Source organism: Caenorhabditis elegans, chromosome II (assembly GCF_000002985.6).
Source record: "Caenorhabditis elegans chromosome II".
In the NCBI taxonomy this organism is placed as follows: domain Eukaryota; kingdom Metazoa; phylum Nematoda; class Chromadorea; order Rhabditida; family Rhabditidae; genus Caenorhabditis; species Caenorhabditis elegans.
In genome coordinates this window covers 11888181-11904700 of record NC_003280.10, presented here as the reverse complement: position 1 = coordinate 11904700, position 16520 = coordinate 11888181, and the positions used below count along the sequence as shown (strand labels likewise).

At 36.4% G+C, this 16520-nt stretch overlaps 2 protein-coding genes and 5 non-coding genes across 8 annotated transcripts; 4 read left to right on the top strand and 3 right to left on the bottom strand.

The window, feature by feature from the left end:
- Positions 1 to 3490: 3490 nt before the first annotated feature.
- Positions 3491 to 7336, top strand: vab-23 (C4H2-type domain-containing protein; the record flags this gene model as incomplete). 2 transcript variants are annotated; one of them, NM_001027364.6, is made up of 5 exons in its annotated part: positions 3491 to 3588; positions 5709 to 5868; positions 6053 to 6237; positions 6363 to 6585; positions 7138 to 7336. In NM_001027364.6, 5 exons carry the CDS (start codon positions 3506 to 3508, stop codon positions 7246 to 7248), a joined length of 762 nt encoding a protein of 253 aa, NP_001022535.1. In that variant the 3' UTR covers positions 7249 to 7336. The 2 variants fall into 2 exon arrangements, with proteins under 2 accessions (NP_001022535.1, NP_001022536.1); NM_001027365.2 differs by lacking the exon at positions 3491 to 3588 and having other exon boundaries at positions 5698 to 5868; positions 6363 to 7330.
- Positions 7337 to 11277: 3941 nt separating this feature from the next.
- Positions 11278 to 13709, top strand: ZK930.2 (C4H2-type domain-containing protein). Its single transcript, NM_064138.4, has 4 exons — positions 11278 to 11357; positions 11777 to 12130; positions 12732 to 12915; positions 13518 to 13709. The coding sequence occupies exons 1-4, from the start codon at positions 11308 to 11310 to the stop codon at positions 13653 to 13655; spliced, it is 726 nt and encodes a 241-aa protein (NP_496539.2). The 5' UTR covers positions 11278 to 11307; the 3' UTR covers positions 13656 to 13709.
- A 295-nt stretch (positions 13710 to 14004) lies between these two features.
- Positions 14005 to 14247, top strand: ZK930.15. Its single transcript, NR_101757.1, has one exon. It is a non-coding gene; the product is annotated as a small nucleolar RNA ZK930.15 (small nucleolar RNA).
- Positions 14248 to 14582: 335 nt separating this feature from the next.
- mir-44 lies at positions 14583 to 14678 on the bottom strand. Its single transcript, NR_000930.2, has one exon. It is a non-coding gene; the product is annotated as a pre-microRNA mir-44 (primary transcript).
- A 15-nt stretch (positions 14679 to 14693) lies between these two features.
- mir-43 lies at positions 14694 to 14791 on the bottom strand. Its single transcript, NR_000929.2, has one exon. It is a non-coding gene; the product is annotated as a pre-microRNA mir-43 (primary transcript).
- ZK930.12 lies at positions 14703 to 14871 on the top strand. Its single transcript, NR_051765.1, has one exon. It is a non-coding gene; the product is annotated as an Unclassified non-coding RNA ZK930.12 (non-coding RNA).
- mir-42 lies at positions 14796 to 14890 on the bottom strand. Its single transcript, NR_000928.2, has one exon. It is a non-coding gene; the product is annotated as a pre-microRNA mir-42 (primary transcript).
- Between the last annotated feature and the right edge of the window lie 1630 nt (positions 14891 to 16520).

The window sequence follows — 16520 nt, the reverse complement described above, 5'->3', positions numbered from 1 at the left end:
CATTTCGGCTTGATCTATCTTAAAAAATGCGGGAGAAGAGACGCAGAGTTCTCAACTGATTTTGCATGGTTAAGAACGTGCTGACGTCCCATTTTTTTGCGCAAAAAATCACGTATTTTTTGTAGATCAAGGTTAAGCCGTAATGGGCACCACGTGGTTTTTGAACTTTGAACTGCTCTGAATTTTTCAAAAATTTGGCACTTTGGCAAGACTAAACAGAAAAGGCCAATTTGAAGCTTCGCTATTAAGCTCACTTTTGCCAATAATTTCGAGATCCATGAAATTTTTTCTAGGTAAGTTTTTGCAAACTTTGAATTATTTTTAGATTGTTTATAAAATTTGAAAATTCTGAAAACTTTTGGGATGCTTTAGGTTTTCTGAACAAAAAAAGCCTTTTGATTCTTTCTTAGATGACACGATCTTTGCCAAAATTGACCGAAAAAATTCAGACCAAAGTTTTAGGGGCTCAAATTTGTGCGATCCCCTACATATGAAGCTGAGCTTCTTTCAAAAAAAAAAAAGGTTCCAGGCTACGGTCACATATCCAAAGCTAAATTTTTTTGCATACAATAAATTCTCGAAGTCCTATATTTGTATAAAAAAGCTATACCTTATAGTCTTTGTAGAGTAGAGTTTCTAGCTTGCTTTAATAGACTCAAAGTGGTCCCAAAAACCTTTTTTAAATCTATTCAAACTCCCCAACCAGACCAATCTAATCCCAATCAACCTAGTTCAACCAAAAACATGAATTAGAAAATTAGAAATTCATCTCCCACCACCACCGTTCCAATCATTCCTAATTTGTTATTCCTCATTGCATTTTACTCATAGTCACTACTATTCTCGAAAGAAAGCTACGCCCCTCCTCCTTCTTTCTTCTCTACCGTATACCCGCTCCCTTCTCTCTCAGTTGTCCATTTTCGGTTGGGAAGGAGACACGCTTGCATCGTTTAACACAAACAGAGACACGAAGACATCGATTTTCAAGTTTTTGTTCAAAGTTAAACATGAAAACAACCCTTTTTTTCGTTTCGTACTTTTTTCCTGACACCTACATAGTAATAAACATTGTGACAGATATGATGTCACTGTTGTAAAACTGTTGTGAGCTCAAAATATTGCTCAATAATCGTAAATACATTGTATAACGGTAGCAGATGCCACGTGGCAGTATATTCCCTTGTCACCTTGTAAACAGCTCCAGTATGAGCTCAGAGAATTGTAGTCCTGCAGAAATAGGTTAAATATGGGAATATATGGTTTATCCTTATTTCTTGTTTCAGCAAAAACTTATAAATGTTAGTAGCTTCACCATCTAGGAGCTTGCTTCATAGAATTTTAGCGAGAATGTTTAAAATTATTGATTTTTACTCGATTAATTCTTCGCAAGTTTGATTCGTTTAAATATGAATTTTTTTCACTTGAGATTTTGTATGTTGTAAGGCTTTGTCAAATTTTCAAAATTTTGAACTTTTCGAGAAATTCTGAGCATTGCTGCTGGCTTGAACCTGTAGAATGTTTGAATACAATATAAAAATGGGAGAATAAATTTTTTGTCAATTTCCAAAACTATGATAGGGCAAAACTAGTTTTCCTCACTTTTTGAATACTAGTGTTAAAGTTTTTAAATAGTTTTTGAATCGCCAAATACGTTTCATCTCGCGAGTTGCAATTCTACAAAATGAGCCAGTATGGTATGTTCTCCCAATATTTTTATAGAAAGTTCGCTGTAAAATATGGTAAAATATGTGCTTAATCTTAAAATAATAACTATTTGACTTGGAAAATCTGAAAAAATGCACAAAAATTATCTGAAAGTTGACTTTTTTCCGATAATTTGTCAGAATTTTTCATCTAACTTTCAGACAATTTTCGAGCATTTCTATATAGAAATGCCCTAGATCTATGTTGTTCCAAGTCATTTGAAGATAATTTTCAGACTGAGCAAATATTATATTTTCCACAAAATTTTGATGAAAACATTGAGAGAACATGCCAAACTGCTGCGCACCCCTGATCTAGCTCCCCCAGATTTCCTCCACTTCAAAAAAAGCTCCCTGTCATCAGGAACTGACAAATCCTGACAGTTCTACCAACAAGTACTTCCCCTCTTGCACTTCCTCAAATCCCGATCACAATTAGCACGCAGGTGTTCGCATGACACCTCTAAGACACCTGAACGTGATCGATGGGGTCTTTTGACGCACATACCGCCACCCCACAAAAAGTGTCTTCTCCGCAACATTTGATCGATTATTTCTTCTTCTTGTAAGAAGAGGAAATAAGATGTGTTTTGATAGTGGTCCGAAGGAATGGGCCTAGATTGATTTACGAGCACTTTGAGGGCAGACGCCTTACTCTAATTGCATATCTCGCGGAAGGAGGGTGGAGTTTACACAATTCATTCACATTTACATTTCATCACATTCATGTTCGCTTTTCAAGGGTTACAACCTTGAGGACACTGCTTTTAGATAAGGAACACGAGATGGAGAAAGTTTTGGATTCGAATGTGTCCTACTGTAACATAATCCTTCGAGAGTGCTTGTTGATAAGATATTGAAACTTAAAGCTTAAAGCCACGTGGGAGAAGCAACAAGGTTTTGGAACTCTGTAGGTTTCCTTTTTAGATGTTCTGGGCTTAACTTTGAGCTAGCTAAATAGGTTTTGGTTCTAGCTCATGAATATTTTCATACATTTTAAGTTTTGTAGATGCTAAGTTTTTTTTAGCCTATGCCATTTTTTCCATTTTTAGCATGTGCTTTTCCGCTTCCTTGAGCTCTGTTGCTTATAAACTAAAAAGTACCAAAATATAGAGGATCTGCCACGTGGCATCTACTAGATGGATTTATGATTATTGAGCAATGTATTGGGCTCACAACAGTTTTACAATGACGATATGATATCTGTCACTTGGGCTTCTATGGTAGACAGAGGCGATATCATGGCGATATCAGGAACAACATTATTACGTCCCTAAGTAAGGATTTATGTTGAGTATTGATTTAATCAACTAGCACCTTTATTATTTGTGTATTCAATTAGTGCAATAAAAATAATAACTCACTGCTACCTGTCAAAATCAAGATAAAAGGTCTCTGTAACCGGTTAAAAGGTTAGATCTATAAATGACAGCGCATCTTTTCTATTTGTTTGTTGGCACTATTAATTTATAAACGTTAATGTTATAGTTAAGAAAGTGGATAAGATTACAGAACTATTCTACAATGATTTTGGGGTTATTTGCTAAATCCTTGTTAATTCTTAAATCCCATTGACATTTCCTACATGGATTTAGGAGCCTCTACATCCTTCCTCCTCATGTATATCCGACCCCGCCCACATTCTTATTGGTTGCCGTCCGGCTCTTCTCCGTTTCCCATACGTTCTTCCTCTTCAATTTTTACACTTTCCTTTTGCTGTCTTTTTTCTTCCATTTTTGACAATCGTTGTGCTTCTTCTCCAAAACTTTTACGATCTCCGTTTATAGATTCGACGCGCATCGATGACCGCCACGACAGTTTCGCCGATTTTGGGCGCCGAATCAATCTTGTCGATGAGCGAGCTGCATAAAGTTGCAAATGCAAAGTGAGTTCAAGTCTTTAAATGCTGCAAACTAAAATTTAATACTACTAGATTTAAAAAAAAACGGTAAAAATGCCCAGCAGCGTCGTGTTTTCTCTATTAGTTTTGCGCCATCATTTTTCAACTTGGACAGTGCATATTTCGATAATCTTCTATTTAATCAAGTTAGTTCCTACTGATAAATTTGTTTTAAAGTTTTTCGCTATATTTTATCTGTTGAACAATTGTTGATACCACCAAAAACAGCCAAGATAAAAGTTATGTATTAAAGAACGACAGTGACATACGGTAAATTATATTTGAATTAAAAAGGGGTTTCCAGGATTTTTAAAATCTGAATCAAAAACTATTATATCAACTTTGAAAGTAGTTTTTTTTTTTCGTTGCAAAACCCACATGTACCTTTAATATATGTACTAAAACTTTGACAACACTTTTTGCTATTTGCTTGAGGTTCTTGATAACCTTGCTTTAAGAGAAATTGGTCAAAGTTTGCACCATGTTCGGATTGGAGGGTGGCTGGGGTGAAGCCCTCTATTATAAGATGCATACCGATCCCTCAGAGGAAGCGGCTTAAATACAATAAATGTAGGCGGAGAAACAATAAGATAACAAAAGAATGTCGTGGGAGGATTCTAAATAATAACAAAGCTCAATATTGCGATATCAATCAGACAATAAACAATATCTGTCCTGGCGGAAGGGCAAAGAGTGCGATATCTCGCACATCAAGTTCCAGCCAACTTTTAGGCTAGGCTTCACTAAAAATCATGTAACCCGTAAGCGCGGCAATTTTTTGAAGTTCCCCGCGCCAAAGGTCACTCCCCTTCTTGCATAACTTTTTAAGTATGTACTAGTCGGTCACTTCAAAGTGATTTCGCGCCTTCCTCCACACGGAAATGTCCTTACAGGAAAAAAAACACAGAGGCTAATTGGATTTGTTGCGACCTTTTGCGTAACATCATACCGTAATCCCCCACACACATAGAAGAAGGAATTAGGGAATTAGCATAAAAATATAGGAAATTGAGATGATTTGGTAGTAGCACTTGAGAAAAGAGCCGCCAGGTGTACACAAGTGTCGGTAGGCTTTTTAAGGTTACTTGTAGTAGTTTTATATTATGGGGATGAGCTTTATTGTGGGAGTGGGGTCTTCGGGCTCCCACCAATCAGCAACTTTGACTACACCCCTTGCGCGTCGCTAATTGGTTGGCTGACTCTTTCAATTAAATTTCAAATTCTTAATTTAAAAAATAAAAACTTTGAGCATGATAAGGGGGTATCTAAAACATTCACGCTTCTACAGTACTCCCCAAACACCTTCTAGTATACAATATTTGCTTACATGAAGATACCCACACACACACATACATACATACAATTCACATCCGGTGTTTGTCATGTTTGTGTGGTTGTGGTGTGCCTGATTAAAAGCCATCTCTCTTTCCATCATGTCCTTTTGCTATCCAAGCGTGACTTTATGACCATCTTCTCGCCTCAATTTCGAATTTTGTGCCGCTTCAATTCACCGTGTAGAGTTGAGTGAAGGGGGCTTGGGATGGGAATGTAGCAGAAATGGTTTGGGAAAACTTTTTAAATGCGATATTTTATCGTGACATTTTTGGAAATCGATATTTAAATAGATTAGAAAAGGTTCGCCAATTGTAATTTCGGCAAATTGTGGTTTTGCACAACATTTTTTGAAATTTCAGAATTTTAATTTTAATCGGCAAAATTGTACGTATCCTATGAATGTTCCTACATCTATTTTGAAAAGTAAAAATTCTATGAAAATATCTAAAGAAAACGGGAAGAAATTTTCAAAAAGGCAGTGTTTCCGTCTTATAAAAAAATCCTCTGAACATTTCCGGCAAACTAATAACCGGCAAATCGGCAAACCTGGCTTTTTGCCGATTTGCTGAATTTGTCGACAAAAAAAATTTCCGAACGGAAATTGCCGCCCACCCCTGATTCAAACATTGAAGCCAGCACTTGTTGTCCTCGGTTTTTCCGAAAAATTTTACACTGACAAAAAATTTAATCTGGTTTTTTCTACAGTTAATTTCTAATTAATATATTCAAAAAATTTAAGCTTCCACAGTAAAGCAAAGCATGATTTCCAGAACAAAAGTCGATGACTACTTTGCAAAACGAAATGAGTTGCTCGAGGAGCTCAGCGAGCTGGAGAATACTGAAAAGTTTATCAAGGAAACTGCCAAGACTATTGACGAGTTGAATAAAGAGAAGGAAGAGCATTCGGAGATTATTCAGTTGATAAACCAGGTAAGAAATAGTTTTTTAAAAATAATTTTTGAGAGCTTGCAAACTTTGACAAGCTGTCAACTTTTTTCTAGAAATCTAAAAATCTACAAGCTCATAGGAATATATTTTTTTAAGCATTGATAGATAAATTTTGCCGCCTCTACAACAAATCTGCAAAGAACAGTGCAACACACAACTTTTTCAGGACAAAAGCGATTTGGAACGGGAAATTGCTGCGGCAGAGACGGAGAAAAAAGATCGAGAGAGCAAAATTGTTAAAAGATACGAAGCACTGCTGAAATTAATTGAGTCCACAAATGAGAAGCTTAAGGAAACTGGATGTGATATTGCTTTGAGCCAAGATGATCTACCACAGACTCATTTGAAAATGTAGGTTTTTTTTCTTGAGGAGCTAGAGTCAGAATTTCTTCTACAGTAAAGTGAAAACTTCAAATATGAACTTTTCTAAAGTATTACAGGCACCAGATTAAAAGAATCATGTTATTATATTTCAGTGAACCCCCAGCAGCTCCAGTCACTCCGGTTCTATCCGGCGGTCTTCCATCTCCATTTCCAAACTTCAACTTCCGAAATTTGTTCCAACCAATGCTACTTGAACAGCTTGGCAGTTTTTCGACAAATTCACCGACCCCACAGTTCAGGCCACCACCGCATATGGCTGCAGCCATGCAGCATCATCAACTTAAAGTCACCGATCACCAGTCACCGCCAATGAAGGTAGTTAAGAACTTTTTGTAGTAGATTGGGTTACTGTAGGTTGCGTAGTTAGGAAATTGTAAAAACTGGTATTATTGTAAAAATATTAGTTATTTTGGAAAAATGGTTATTATAGAAGTTGAGATACACTATGTATAAAAACTATGGTTAATGTGAAATAAAATAAAAATATTAGGGTGTTCCTACGTGTACTGTAGAAAAAGAGGTATTCTATAGAAAGTTGCTGTGCAAATATATAGACAAAATTATTTCAACTGGAGACGTTTTAAACATATGACAAAACGGTAGTACATGAGAAATGATTTTTCCGGCAAATCGGCGAATTGCCGGAATTGAAATTTCCGGCAAATCGGCAAACCGGCGAATTGACGGCATGAGAAATATCCGGAAAATCGGCAAACCGGCAATTTGCCGATTTGCCGAATTTGTCTAAAAAAAATTGCCGAACGAAGATTGCCCCTCACCCTTGGTACAACCAACTTTATTGTAGTATTGCTCCAGACCCTGTATAGTTTTCCCCAACATTTTCCCCAACAAAAATTCTCGTTTCAGACTTGCCAATCCTGCTACCAACAAATTCACCGAAATGCTCCAATATGCCCAATGTGTAAGAGCAAAAGCCGGAGCAAGAATCCAAAAAAACCAAAGAGAAAGGACGCTTGAAGATTATTTTTCTACCATTTTTTAAAAATTATTTTTTGCAATTACTTTGTGATCTCCCTGAAGACATAAATGAATATTAATGTACATTATTTCCAATTTTTTGATATGTTTTGGGAAAGCCATCTAAATGATGAGTATATAAACATAGAATAGGTGATGAGAATGTCAATTGACAGGTCCTTGAGTACCACGTCCTTTAGATATGTCAATCGAGTTGCAAAATGATGAAACTCATTCTACAATAGTTGTGTCTTGTTTTCCAGCTGCGGAGTGTATATGGGATCAAAATTTTGCTCCAAAAATTTGAGTCTAGAAGATTTTTTAAAATAAACTTCTTTTTTTTTGAGGTCCCACCGGGTCCAGAAATATTAAAAAATACAACATTTAAGATTTTTCTTACTTTGAAATTTTTTGGAATATTTAAAAACGAAATATTAAAAAAACTATTCAAAATTAATTTTCAAAAAGTAATGGCCTAATTTGAAAATGTTCTAGACTCATCGAAAATTGAGAAGTTCTAAAAATTTCAATTCATGATTTTTATATCATTTTCTTACTTTAAAAAAACCCCCATTGAAAAACACGGCTTTGACCAAATTTTAATGGTAGGCAGGCACTGTGCCTATGTGCCTACGTGCCTGCCTACCGCCGCCTTTGCAAAATTGTAGGCGTAGTTAATATGTAGGCAGGCAAGCAATTTTAACTCTAGTAAGTAGGCAGAGATCCCCGATCTCATGTTACATTATTTCCCGATACATTTGAATTGTTTTTAAACTTTTTCCGTGATTCACAGTTTTTCCATTTTTTTTTCCTGAAAGAACTGACTCATGAAAAACACAAGCGCCTTTCCAGAAGATGATCGACAATTGGGGAAAAAATATAGAACAAAAAAGTGGAGCGGAAGCCCATATTTCTTGTCTCTATTTTTTTCAATTTTTCAGTTCTCATGCTAAATTTCCCTATTTTATTGATAGCGATAAATGAACCAAATTTCAATTGGAGGTAGGCACTGTAGGCACCGGTGCCTGCACTGTTCCTATTGGTCTACGTGACTGCCTACCGCCAACTTAATGGATTTTATTGTGAACTCCGATGTTCACTCCTCCTATAAACTCCGATATTTAGATCTCTAGCCAGTTTTTCTGTTTTTTTTCTGATTTTTGGCAAACAATATACATATTATTTTTTTGTGGCTCCTATTTAATTTCAAAAATTTACTTCCAATCAAAATCTGAAATTTATTCAAGTTTTCTAGGTGAAATAAATTCAAAAACCGAGCTATCAGTTATAAATTACAACTGTGATTTTTAGGTGTTTTTAGGTGCTAAACGAACATTTTCAATTCTTATCCACACCTTCCTCACATATTTCTCGGCTCCATAACTCCATCAATATGTCCACGAAGACGCACCTTATTTTTATGCAAATGCTCTCTATGAGCCAATCGTCTTTTATCGGTCACCGCGATTTTATTGTCATATGCAAATTTCTTTTCTATCACCATTTTTTTTCTCGCTTTCCAGTGTGTGTGGCACTTTATTTTGGTATATTTAGATTTTTCATTTAGCCAAGAAAAGTAATGGAAATCACTAAAAATCAGAATTTTTCATTAAGAATGTCTGTGTCGGGCTCAGGATTTTTCTGGGTTTCATTAACTTTTTCCCATCTACAGCTGTTTTTGTTGTGTAAGTGGAGTTGAATTAAATGCCAAAATGTAAAAAATATGTTGTAGGTAGGCATGATAAATGCCTACCTATCATACATAGAACACTTTTTTTGGAGCTAAGTTGAGCCAAGTTTTGAAAACTAGATGACCAGCATCTACCTATTTCATTTGAAATTACCGTCTTATTATAGGTTTTTTTTAAAATTTATATATGTAGATAAACAGAAAAATACTTGACCTTTCTGAAAATAAATTTAGTCTTCATTGAAAGTTCGGAAAAGTTGCTAAAAAAATTGAATCAAAATTCAATGCTCCCAATGAGCTTGAAACTTTTTTTTTACACTATAAATGTCAAAAAACTAGTACCGTACATCAAGGGTGGGCGGCAATTGCCGTTCGGTAAGTTCGGCAGCCGGTTCGCCGCTTTGCCGGAAATTTTTATTTTCCGCAAATTGCCGATTTGCCGTTTGCCGGATATCAGATTTGCCGGAAGATTCTGAAAGGATTTTTTATAAGGCAGAAACATTTAAAACTGTGCCTATTTGAAAGTCTTTTCCCGTTTTCTTTAGACATTTTTATATAATTTGCTTACTTTTCAAAATAGATGTAAAAGCATTCATATGATACGTACAATTTTGTCGATTGAAATTGAAATTCTGAAATTTCCGAAAAAGGACAAATGCCTTTTTTTCATGCAAATTCGGCAAATCAGCAATTTGCCGGTTTGCCGGATTGCCAGAAATTTTCAATTCCGGCAATCTGCCGGTTTGCCGATTTGCCGGAAAATTTCATTTCCGGCAATTTGCCTATTTTCCGATTTTCCGGAAAATTTCAATTCCGGAAATTTGCTGTTTTGCCGATTTGCCGGAAAAATCGTTTGCCGCCCACTCCTGCCGTACATTCGGATGCCATCTGGCGAGTCGCTACTCAGCTAATCCCCACGATGACACCAAGTTCCAACTTCTCATAAATAGAACATCCTGTACTTAAATGTCAAGAAAAAACGTCTGTACGGTTTTTTGTTTGAAAAGTCTTGGAAGGGGGTCTATCCTATGTAAATGAAATTCTTTCGTCACGTCGTCATGGCCCATCAACCTATTCCTCGGTCTTCGTCTTTTCTTTTTCTTCAGAAGACGTCGTTGTTCATCTCAATATCCTCATTCATATTTTTTTTCTTGTCTTTTCATGAAACTTGTCGTTTTGTCATTTGCGCATTCACCTGGAAGCAGGAGAATGCTGAGGATTTTGAGTTGGACTTGGGAGTGGGATTGTTGTGGAATCTGGGTCATCACATTCTTTCAAAAACATTTTTAGATATACTGTGTGTTAATGTAGTTTCAATGTAAACAAGCACAAATTCGGCAAATCGAAAAGTGCCGGTTTGCCAATTTTCCGGAAGTTTTCGATTCCGGCAATTTGCCGATTTGCTGGAAAAAATCATTTGCCGCGCACTCCCTGACTCGCAGCCAACTTTATCAGAATTTTTTTAAAAATATTATTCAAACTTAAATTTCGTAAAATTTCTATATATAGTATTTTACCTTTTTCACTCTGAATTCATGGTCTCATGATTTCAGACGTATTACTGGGTTACTGTAGTAACTATGTACTACAATATTGTGTCATTGTGACTTTATAGATAATTACAGATTCTGATAGAGTTTCGCGGTATACATGGTCTACCAAACGTTTCAAAAATAATGTAGGAGTACTGTAGATTTATATTATGCCCAACGCATGCTATTTCATCTTATAATTGTCATTTTCCTGTTATTATTTTCCGTTCAAGTTCTTTTGAATCAGAGATGGGCGGCACATTTTCCAATTCTTCTTTAAAGTCACCTTATTTTCAACTGAAATTTCTTTGAGAGGTCGTTCAAAAACTGCCTCAAATTATTCTGATATTACATATTCAGTTACTATATCTCAGTTAGTAGAGGTATGTATATTCCTACAGCCCACCTTTTTTGATGGCTTGGGTCCAAATGAAAACGTGCTGCTCAAGAAGTAGCACAAAATCTTTCGTATTTGAGTACACTTTACCAGATGAGTAATGAGTAAAAGTGAACATATTAAATAGTAATATAAATGATGAGGTCCTTCTTATTCTTCTTCTTCCTGTCCTTTCCGTCTCTAAGTGTGTTACAGTACGATGAGTCAAAGTGTGTGGGAAGAGAATGCACATTACGAACGAAAAAGCGGATTTTTGTTGTTTATTTCCCCCCATGCTTCCCTTTTCCCTTCACAAAAACCAATCATTTTTTTCCGATTATTTTGCCGCTGCTGTGCGCTCATAGTTTTATCACTCGTCCTTTTTCTTTTCATTTTCTTCTAACATCAACTCTTTTGTTTCTGATTTTCAGCTCTTGTTCCCGGCTCATTTTTTGGGCAGAATGAATCTGGAGCTCTTCTCAAATAATCTACAGAATATTGGAAAGTTGAGGTAACCGTATTTTTTTTCTAGAATACTAGAGCAAAACAATAAACATATTGGACTAGTTTCACACATGAAGCCGGCTAGGCGATAGGTAGGCACGGAGGTGAGCACATTTTTGGGAATGTATGAGGCTAGGCATGTTGGAATGAGGAAGGTATGAATCTAGGCGCGTAGGTAGGCAAGCATAAAATAGGTGTTCTGACAGACAGGAAAGACGAAGGTACGTAGGCTGAAACAAATGTCGTGAATACATGAGGTAGGCACGTAGGCATGCCGGCGTGATATTAGTATGTAGGCAAACCCCTAGGTACTTAGGATGCATGCCGGCCATGGTAGCATTGTGTCGGATGCGAAAACTTTTTTTTTCCAAAGTGCTCTACTATTTTTTAGGTGCTTTTACAACCAAAAACTAGATTTTTTTTCAGAAGCGGCATTGATGAATTTCACAAATTGGCAAACGAAATTCGGAAGGACGAAGATTGTGTGAAAGCATTGGAACAGCATATCACAAGTTGTAATGGAATAAAAGGGGAACTTGATATGGAGAGAAGGAGCCACGCGGAAGAGCTACGGCAGATTAATCAGGACATTAATACGTTGGAGGATATCACGAAAAGTTCGAAAACCGAGTTGGAAAAAAGGAAAATGAAGATTTCGGTGGCAATGGGAGAAGTCGCCAGAATGAGAGGATTTATAAATGAGAATCTCGAGTCGATGAATATTATTCACAAATTGGAGACTTCGGAAGAAGAGGAATTGTTTAAAGTGACTTGTGCCAGGTTGGCTTTTGATTTTTAAATTGTAGTAAATAAATAAATAAATAAAAGTTTTCTTAATTAGCATGGATTCTTCAGAATATGATTCTAAATCTAAAATTACCAGAAGAAATTTTATAACAATTTTGAGCATTATTCTAAAAAAATAATATTTAGACTGACATTTCCAATCGTTTTTGAAACTTTAACTATTTTTGTGCTAAATTTCGTAAATTTAAAAAAATCATAATAAACTCTAAAAACTAAAATTGAACTTTTTGAGCCACGGCTTTGCTGAAATTTTTGGGACTTTTTTGAATAAAAAATAAATTTTGTTTTCTTTCATTAAGTTTCTGATCGAAACCATTAATTTTGGACAAAATTTGTATTGAAAATTTTTCATGTGTGCGGCAAATTTCAAAGCTTGCCGAGCTCGGCAAGTCTGGCAATTTTGCCGCATACCGTGCTCGATTCAGCAAAAAACTCAACAAACTTATTTTTGCACTCAAAACCTTATTCAAATTTCAAAAAAAATTGTATCTTTAATTCAGAGACACAATTTAAAGTCAAGTATTTTCCATTCTTTTGGTTGAATTTCACAAAGCCATTTAATTGTAAATTCCAGACAAACTACGGATCCACCAACACCCTCTGTGCCACGTGTCCCATCCGATCTTCCAGCATTTCTTCAGACTCTTCTCAACAATGCAGCAATGCAACAACCATCGGGAAGTCAAGTTGACGTTCCACAGAATTTGATAAATCGACATCGGATGCCACCGAGTTTTGTGGAGGCGAGCAAGATGAAGGTAGGTCTAGGCACCATTTTTGTGTAGTTTACTATAGACTGATTCAGTTCTGTAAGAGAATTTCCAGTGGCAATTTCAGTGGGAATTTTCTCACAGATTTTTAGATTTAAAAAAAAGTTAGTTGAAGTTTTGGTAAATTGCCAAAACATTGAAATTTTATATTTGATCACATTTTTTAAAACACAAAGCATTTTCATTTGTGACCAGCTAAAGTTGAGCCACTTTTTTGGAAATTAAAAAAAAACAACCTCTTAAAAGTTTTCTTATGATATTTGTTTTAGCACTATGTATTTTTAAAAAATGTTAAGAATCTACTAAATTGGTGTTATTCTACATTGTTATTACACACTGAATTTTGCAATTTTAATTCACTATTTAAATTTTATCGGTTTCACAAATTATACATATGTACGTTTTATTACACAAAGCTAGATCATGGTTGTAGTTTATAGTTTTTATAGATTGTAGTCTGTGAGGTCACAGGTCATCAAAAGTTGATGAAATATCATAACCTTTGGGGGTACTGAATGATGTAGAAAAGCATTTTCTCCAGTCAGGTGCAAAACAAATGCTGCTCTGTATTTAACTATCCAATATTTCAGGTATGCGAAAACTGCGGAGCAAACATCCACCGAAATGCTCCAACGTGTCCTGTGTGCAAAATGAAGACACGGAGCAAGAATCCAAAGAAGAAGTCGAGAAGAGTGTATTCCGGCGGTGTAACAGGGTCAATGTTTTAACAAAGAAGAGAACAGTTCAAAAAAAATTCCCATCAATAAATGTGTCTTGGAATGGTTCCAACTTTTCCTCTCTCTCTTTCATCTCATGCCCTGCCGACCCCAAAAAAATCGTTTCTTCCCAGCGCAACGGGCCACCTCAACTAAACAAAGAGCGCGCGGGCATTGCCAAATAGGGCAAGCAGGTGACGTATTTCCTTATTCCGTTGTGTGGCGTGCCTTGAGCCATCTGCTCTTTTAGAGAGAGAGAGAGAGAGAGTACAGCAATATACAGTACGTACAATTGCAATACCCACTGTTCTTAATCCATCTGCTCGCAGCTGGAAACTGTGTATCTGATGTGAGATTTGGTATTGCGGGAAACCATTAATTACAGAATAGCCTTAGACTGTCGTGGATTTGAGCAAAATGGAGCAAAATCGACAGAATTTTGGTAAACATATATTGCCAAAAAATTTGCCAAAAAAGATGCTATCGCAAAACTGTTCACTGGAACTTCATTTTTCAAACATTTTGAACAATTTATTAGTTGTCAATTTTTTTCTAGCTATCGCGTAGATTGATACATAGCGGCTCAAAGTTACCCGCATTCTTCCCAATATTAAAAAAAAAACCCCAGTTTAACTTTGAACGAGCATATCTCAGTAGAATTAGAAGCTATTTGAAAATTATGAACTGAGAAATCGTATAAAAACTTGTTGCCTATAATTTGCTAGTTAACAATTTCTTAATAAACCTTACAGGAACGGAAATACAGCTGCTCAGAGTGAACAGCTACTTTTCCATGGTTTTGAATCTTGAGCGGTCATATCTCTATGGATCTAAAAGTTATCAAAACTTACCCTTCCAAAACCGAAGATATTTTTAATACTTAATATGTAAACATCTAAGTTTTGTTAGTTAATCACTTACTGTTGAAAAATTCAAAACTAGAGAAGCAGGCCAAGCTGAATGTGTCTCTAGTCATATGAACAGTTCGTGTTGACGTCTATGACCAACGAGCACATCCAGATTGGCCATTTTCTCTTTTCAGAGGCCTTAAACTCAGCACCGCCCGCGACAGCAAGTAAACTGTGATATGTCCCTGTGGTTTGGCATAATCACTAGTTTCTTGATGTCACGGGCGACTAGTGCCAATAGTTACCCCTTTTTGGACCTCTGTAGATGTTAACCCGGTGAAGAAGAAGCTACGGAAGACAACTTCACCGAAAAAGCAAACACCCACAAAGGTCCGCGAAGGGTTTATGGGGATTTTAGAGGAATTTCAGAAGTTTGAAGGAATAAGGAATAAGGAATACATCGCGAGCCCAGAAGAGCCCTGAGCTCATGCACAAGATAGTCTGAATAAGGAATGAGGTAGAGAAGGAGAAAAGGGGCGGTATTTACATCGAGGACATATACACACGGTGACCATCACCGGTACTGTGTGCGTGACCCGATTCATGGGTTGGGGCGGGAGAGTGTGGGAGGTGAAGAGGATGCAGACGGTGGAAGATAGAGGGAAAGGGAAGGAGGGCAGATGGCCGGCACCCGGTCGCTTTTTTCGATTCGACCGTTGTGTTGGTTGTCGCGTCGAAGAGGAGAATAGATGGATGTAGTCAAGGACATGCAAAAGGCAGGAGACGACGTTTTGCATGGATTTCTCAGATCGTCGGGTTTTGGAAGTGCAAGCTCCAGGCTCCTAATTTCAATTTCAGCCCATAGAAACGGGCTCCTGGAAGAACTTAAATTTGAAAATTATATATTCTGAACGCAAAACTAAAAATTAGCACCCTCAAAAATGTTTGGACGGGCTACATTTAAGAGATCAGAGCAGCAGATCACTTCAGAGAAAAACTGGAAATTTCCAAATTTAACTTTTTGCAGTTTTTTCAAATTTCCACCAATCATTCAGGTTAAAAATTGAATAAAACCAAAGTTTAATTCTAATGTAAGCCAAATGTAAGCTTAAGCCTAAGCCCAAGCCTAAGTCTAAACCTAACAAGGGAAGGCTCTGGACTTCGTTACGCCACTGTATACATTCGATAGAGAATGGTTACAGATGATCACTCCAAAAAATTTAGCTGCTTCAGAGCAGGTTCGACCAAGTTACGACACTTTAAAGTTGCCGACAAAAAATCCTTCATGCACCCCCTTTGAAAAAAATCTAAAATTTTCACTAAGAATTTTTTTTTCTGAAAGTTGATAAAAATAGTTGTAATCGATTTAAAACAGTAAAAAACATATAAAACATTATACAAGTTTTAGCCCGTCACTCTCAAAAAAACCCTTAAAATAATCTACACATCTTGAGAAAAATTCCAAAAAATAGATGTTCATGTAGATCAATTCAAGGGTTTTTTTTTTGAGAATTATGATCTGAAACTTGTATGGTATGATTTTTCCATCATTTCCAACCATTTGAAAACGTTTATATCAAGTTTTAGAATAAAAAAAAATTGAATTTTTTGGAATTTTTAAAAAGGAGTATTTTGGCACTTTCAAAATGTCGTAACTTGGTCGAACCTGCTCTGAAGCAGCTAAATTTTTTGGAGTGATCATCTGTAACTATTCTCTATCGAATGTATATAGTGGCGTAACGAAGTCCGATAAAAATTTCCTGTGATCTTCGCAACTTTCTCAGTTCTCCCAACCATGTTCATTTCCCGAGGTGAATCACCCGATTCCGCTGCACAAATCAAGATCGTCAAAAGTTTCTTATCTACTGAGGATCTATGGAAGGTGGTGAGTACCTCGTACCTAGTACCTCAGCGTCTTTGCGCAAGATGTCTCAAGATTATTTGAGAAGATAAGTGTTAATCCAGAAATGTGTCAGGTTCGCCTGCCTACGGGCCTTTTTAGGTATTCTTCCAGAGTTGTGGACCCATA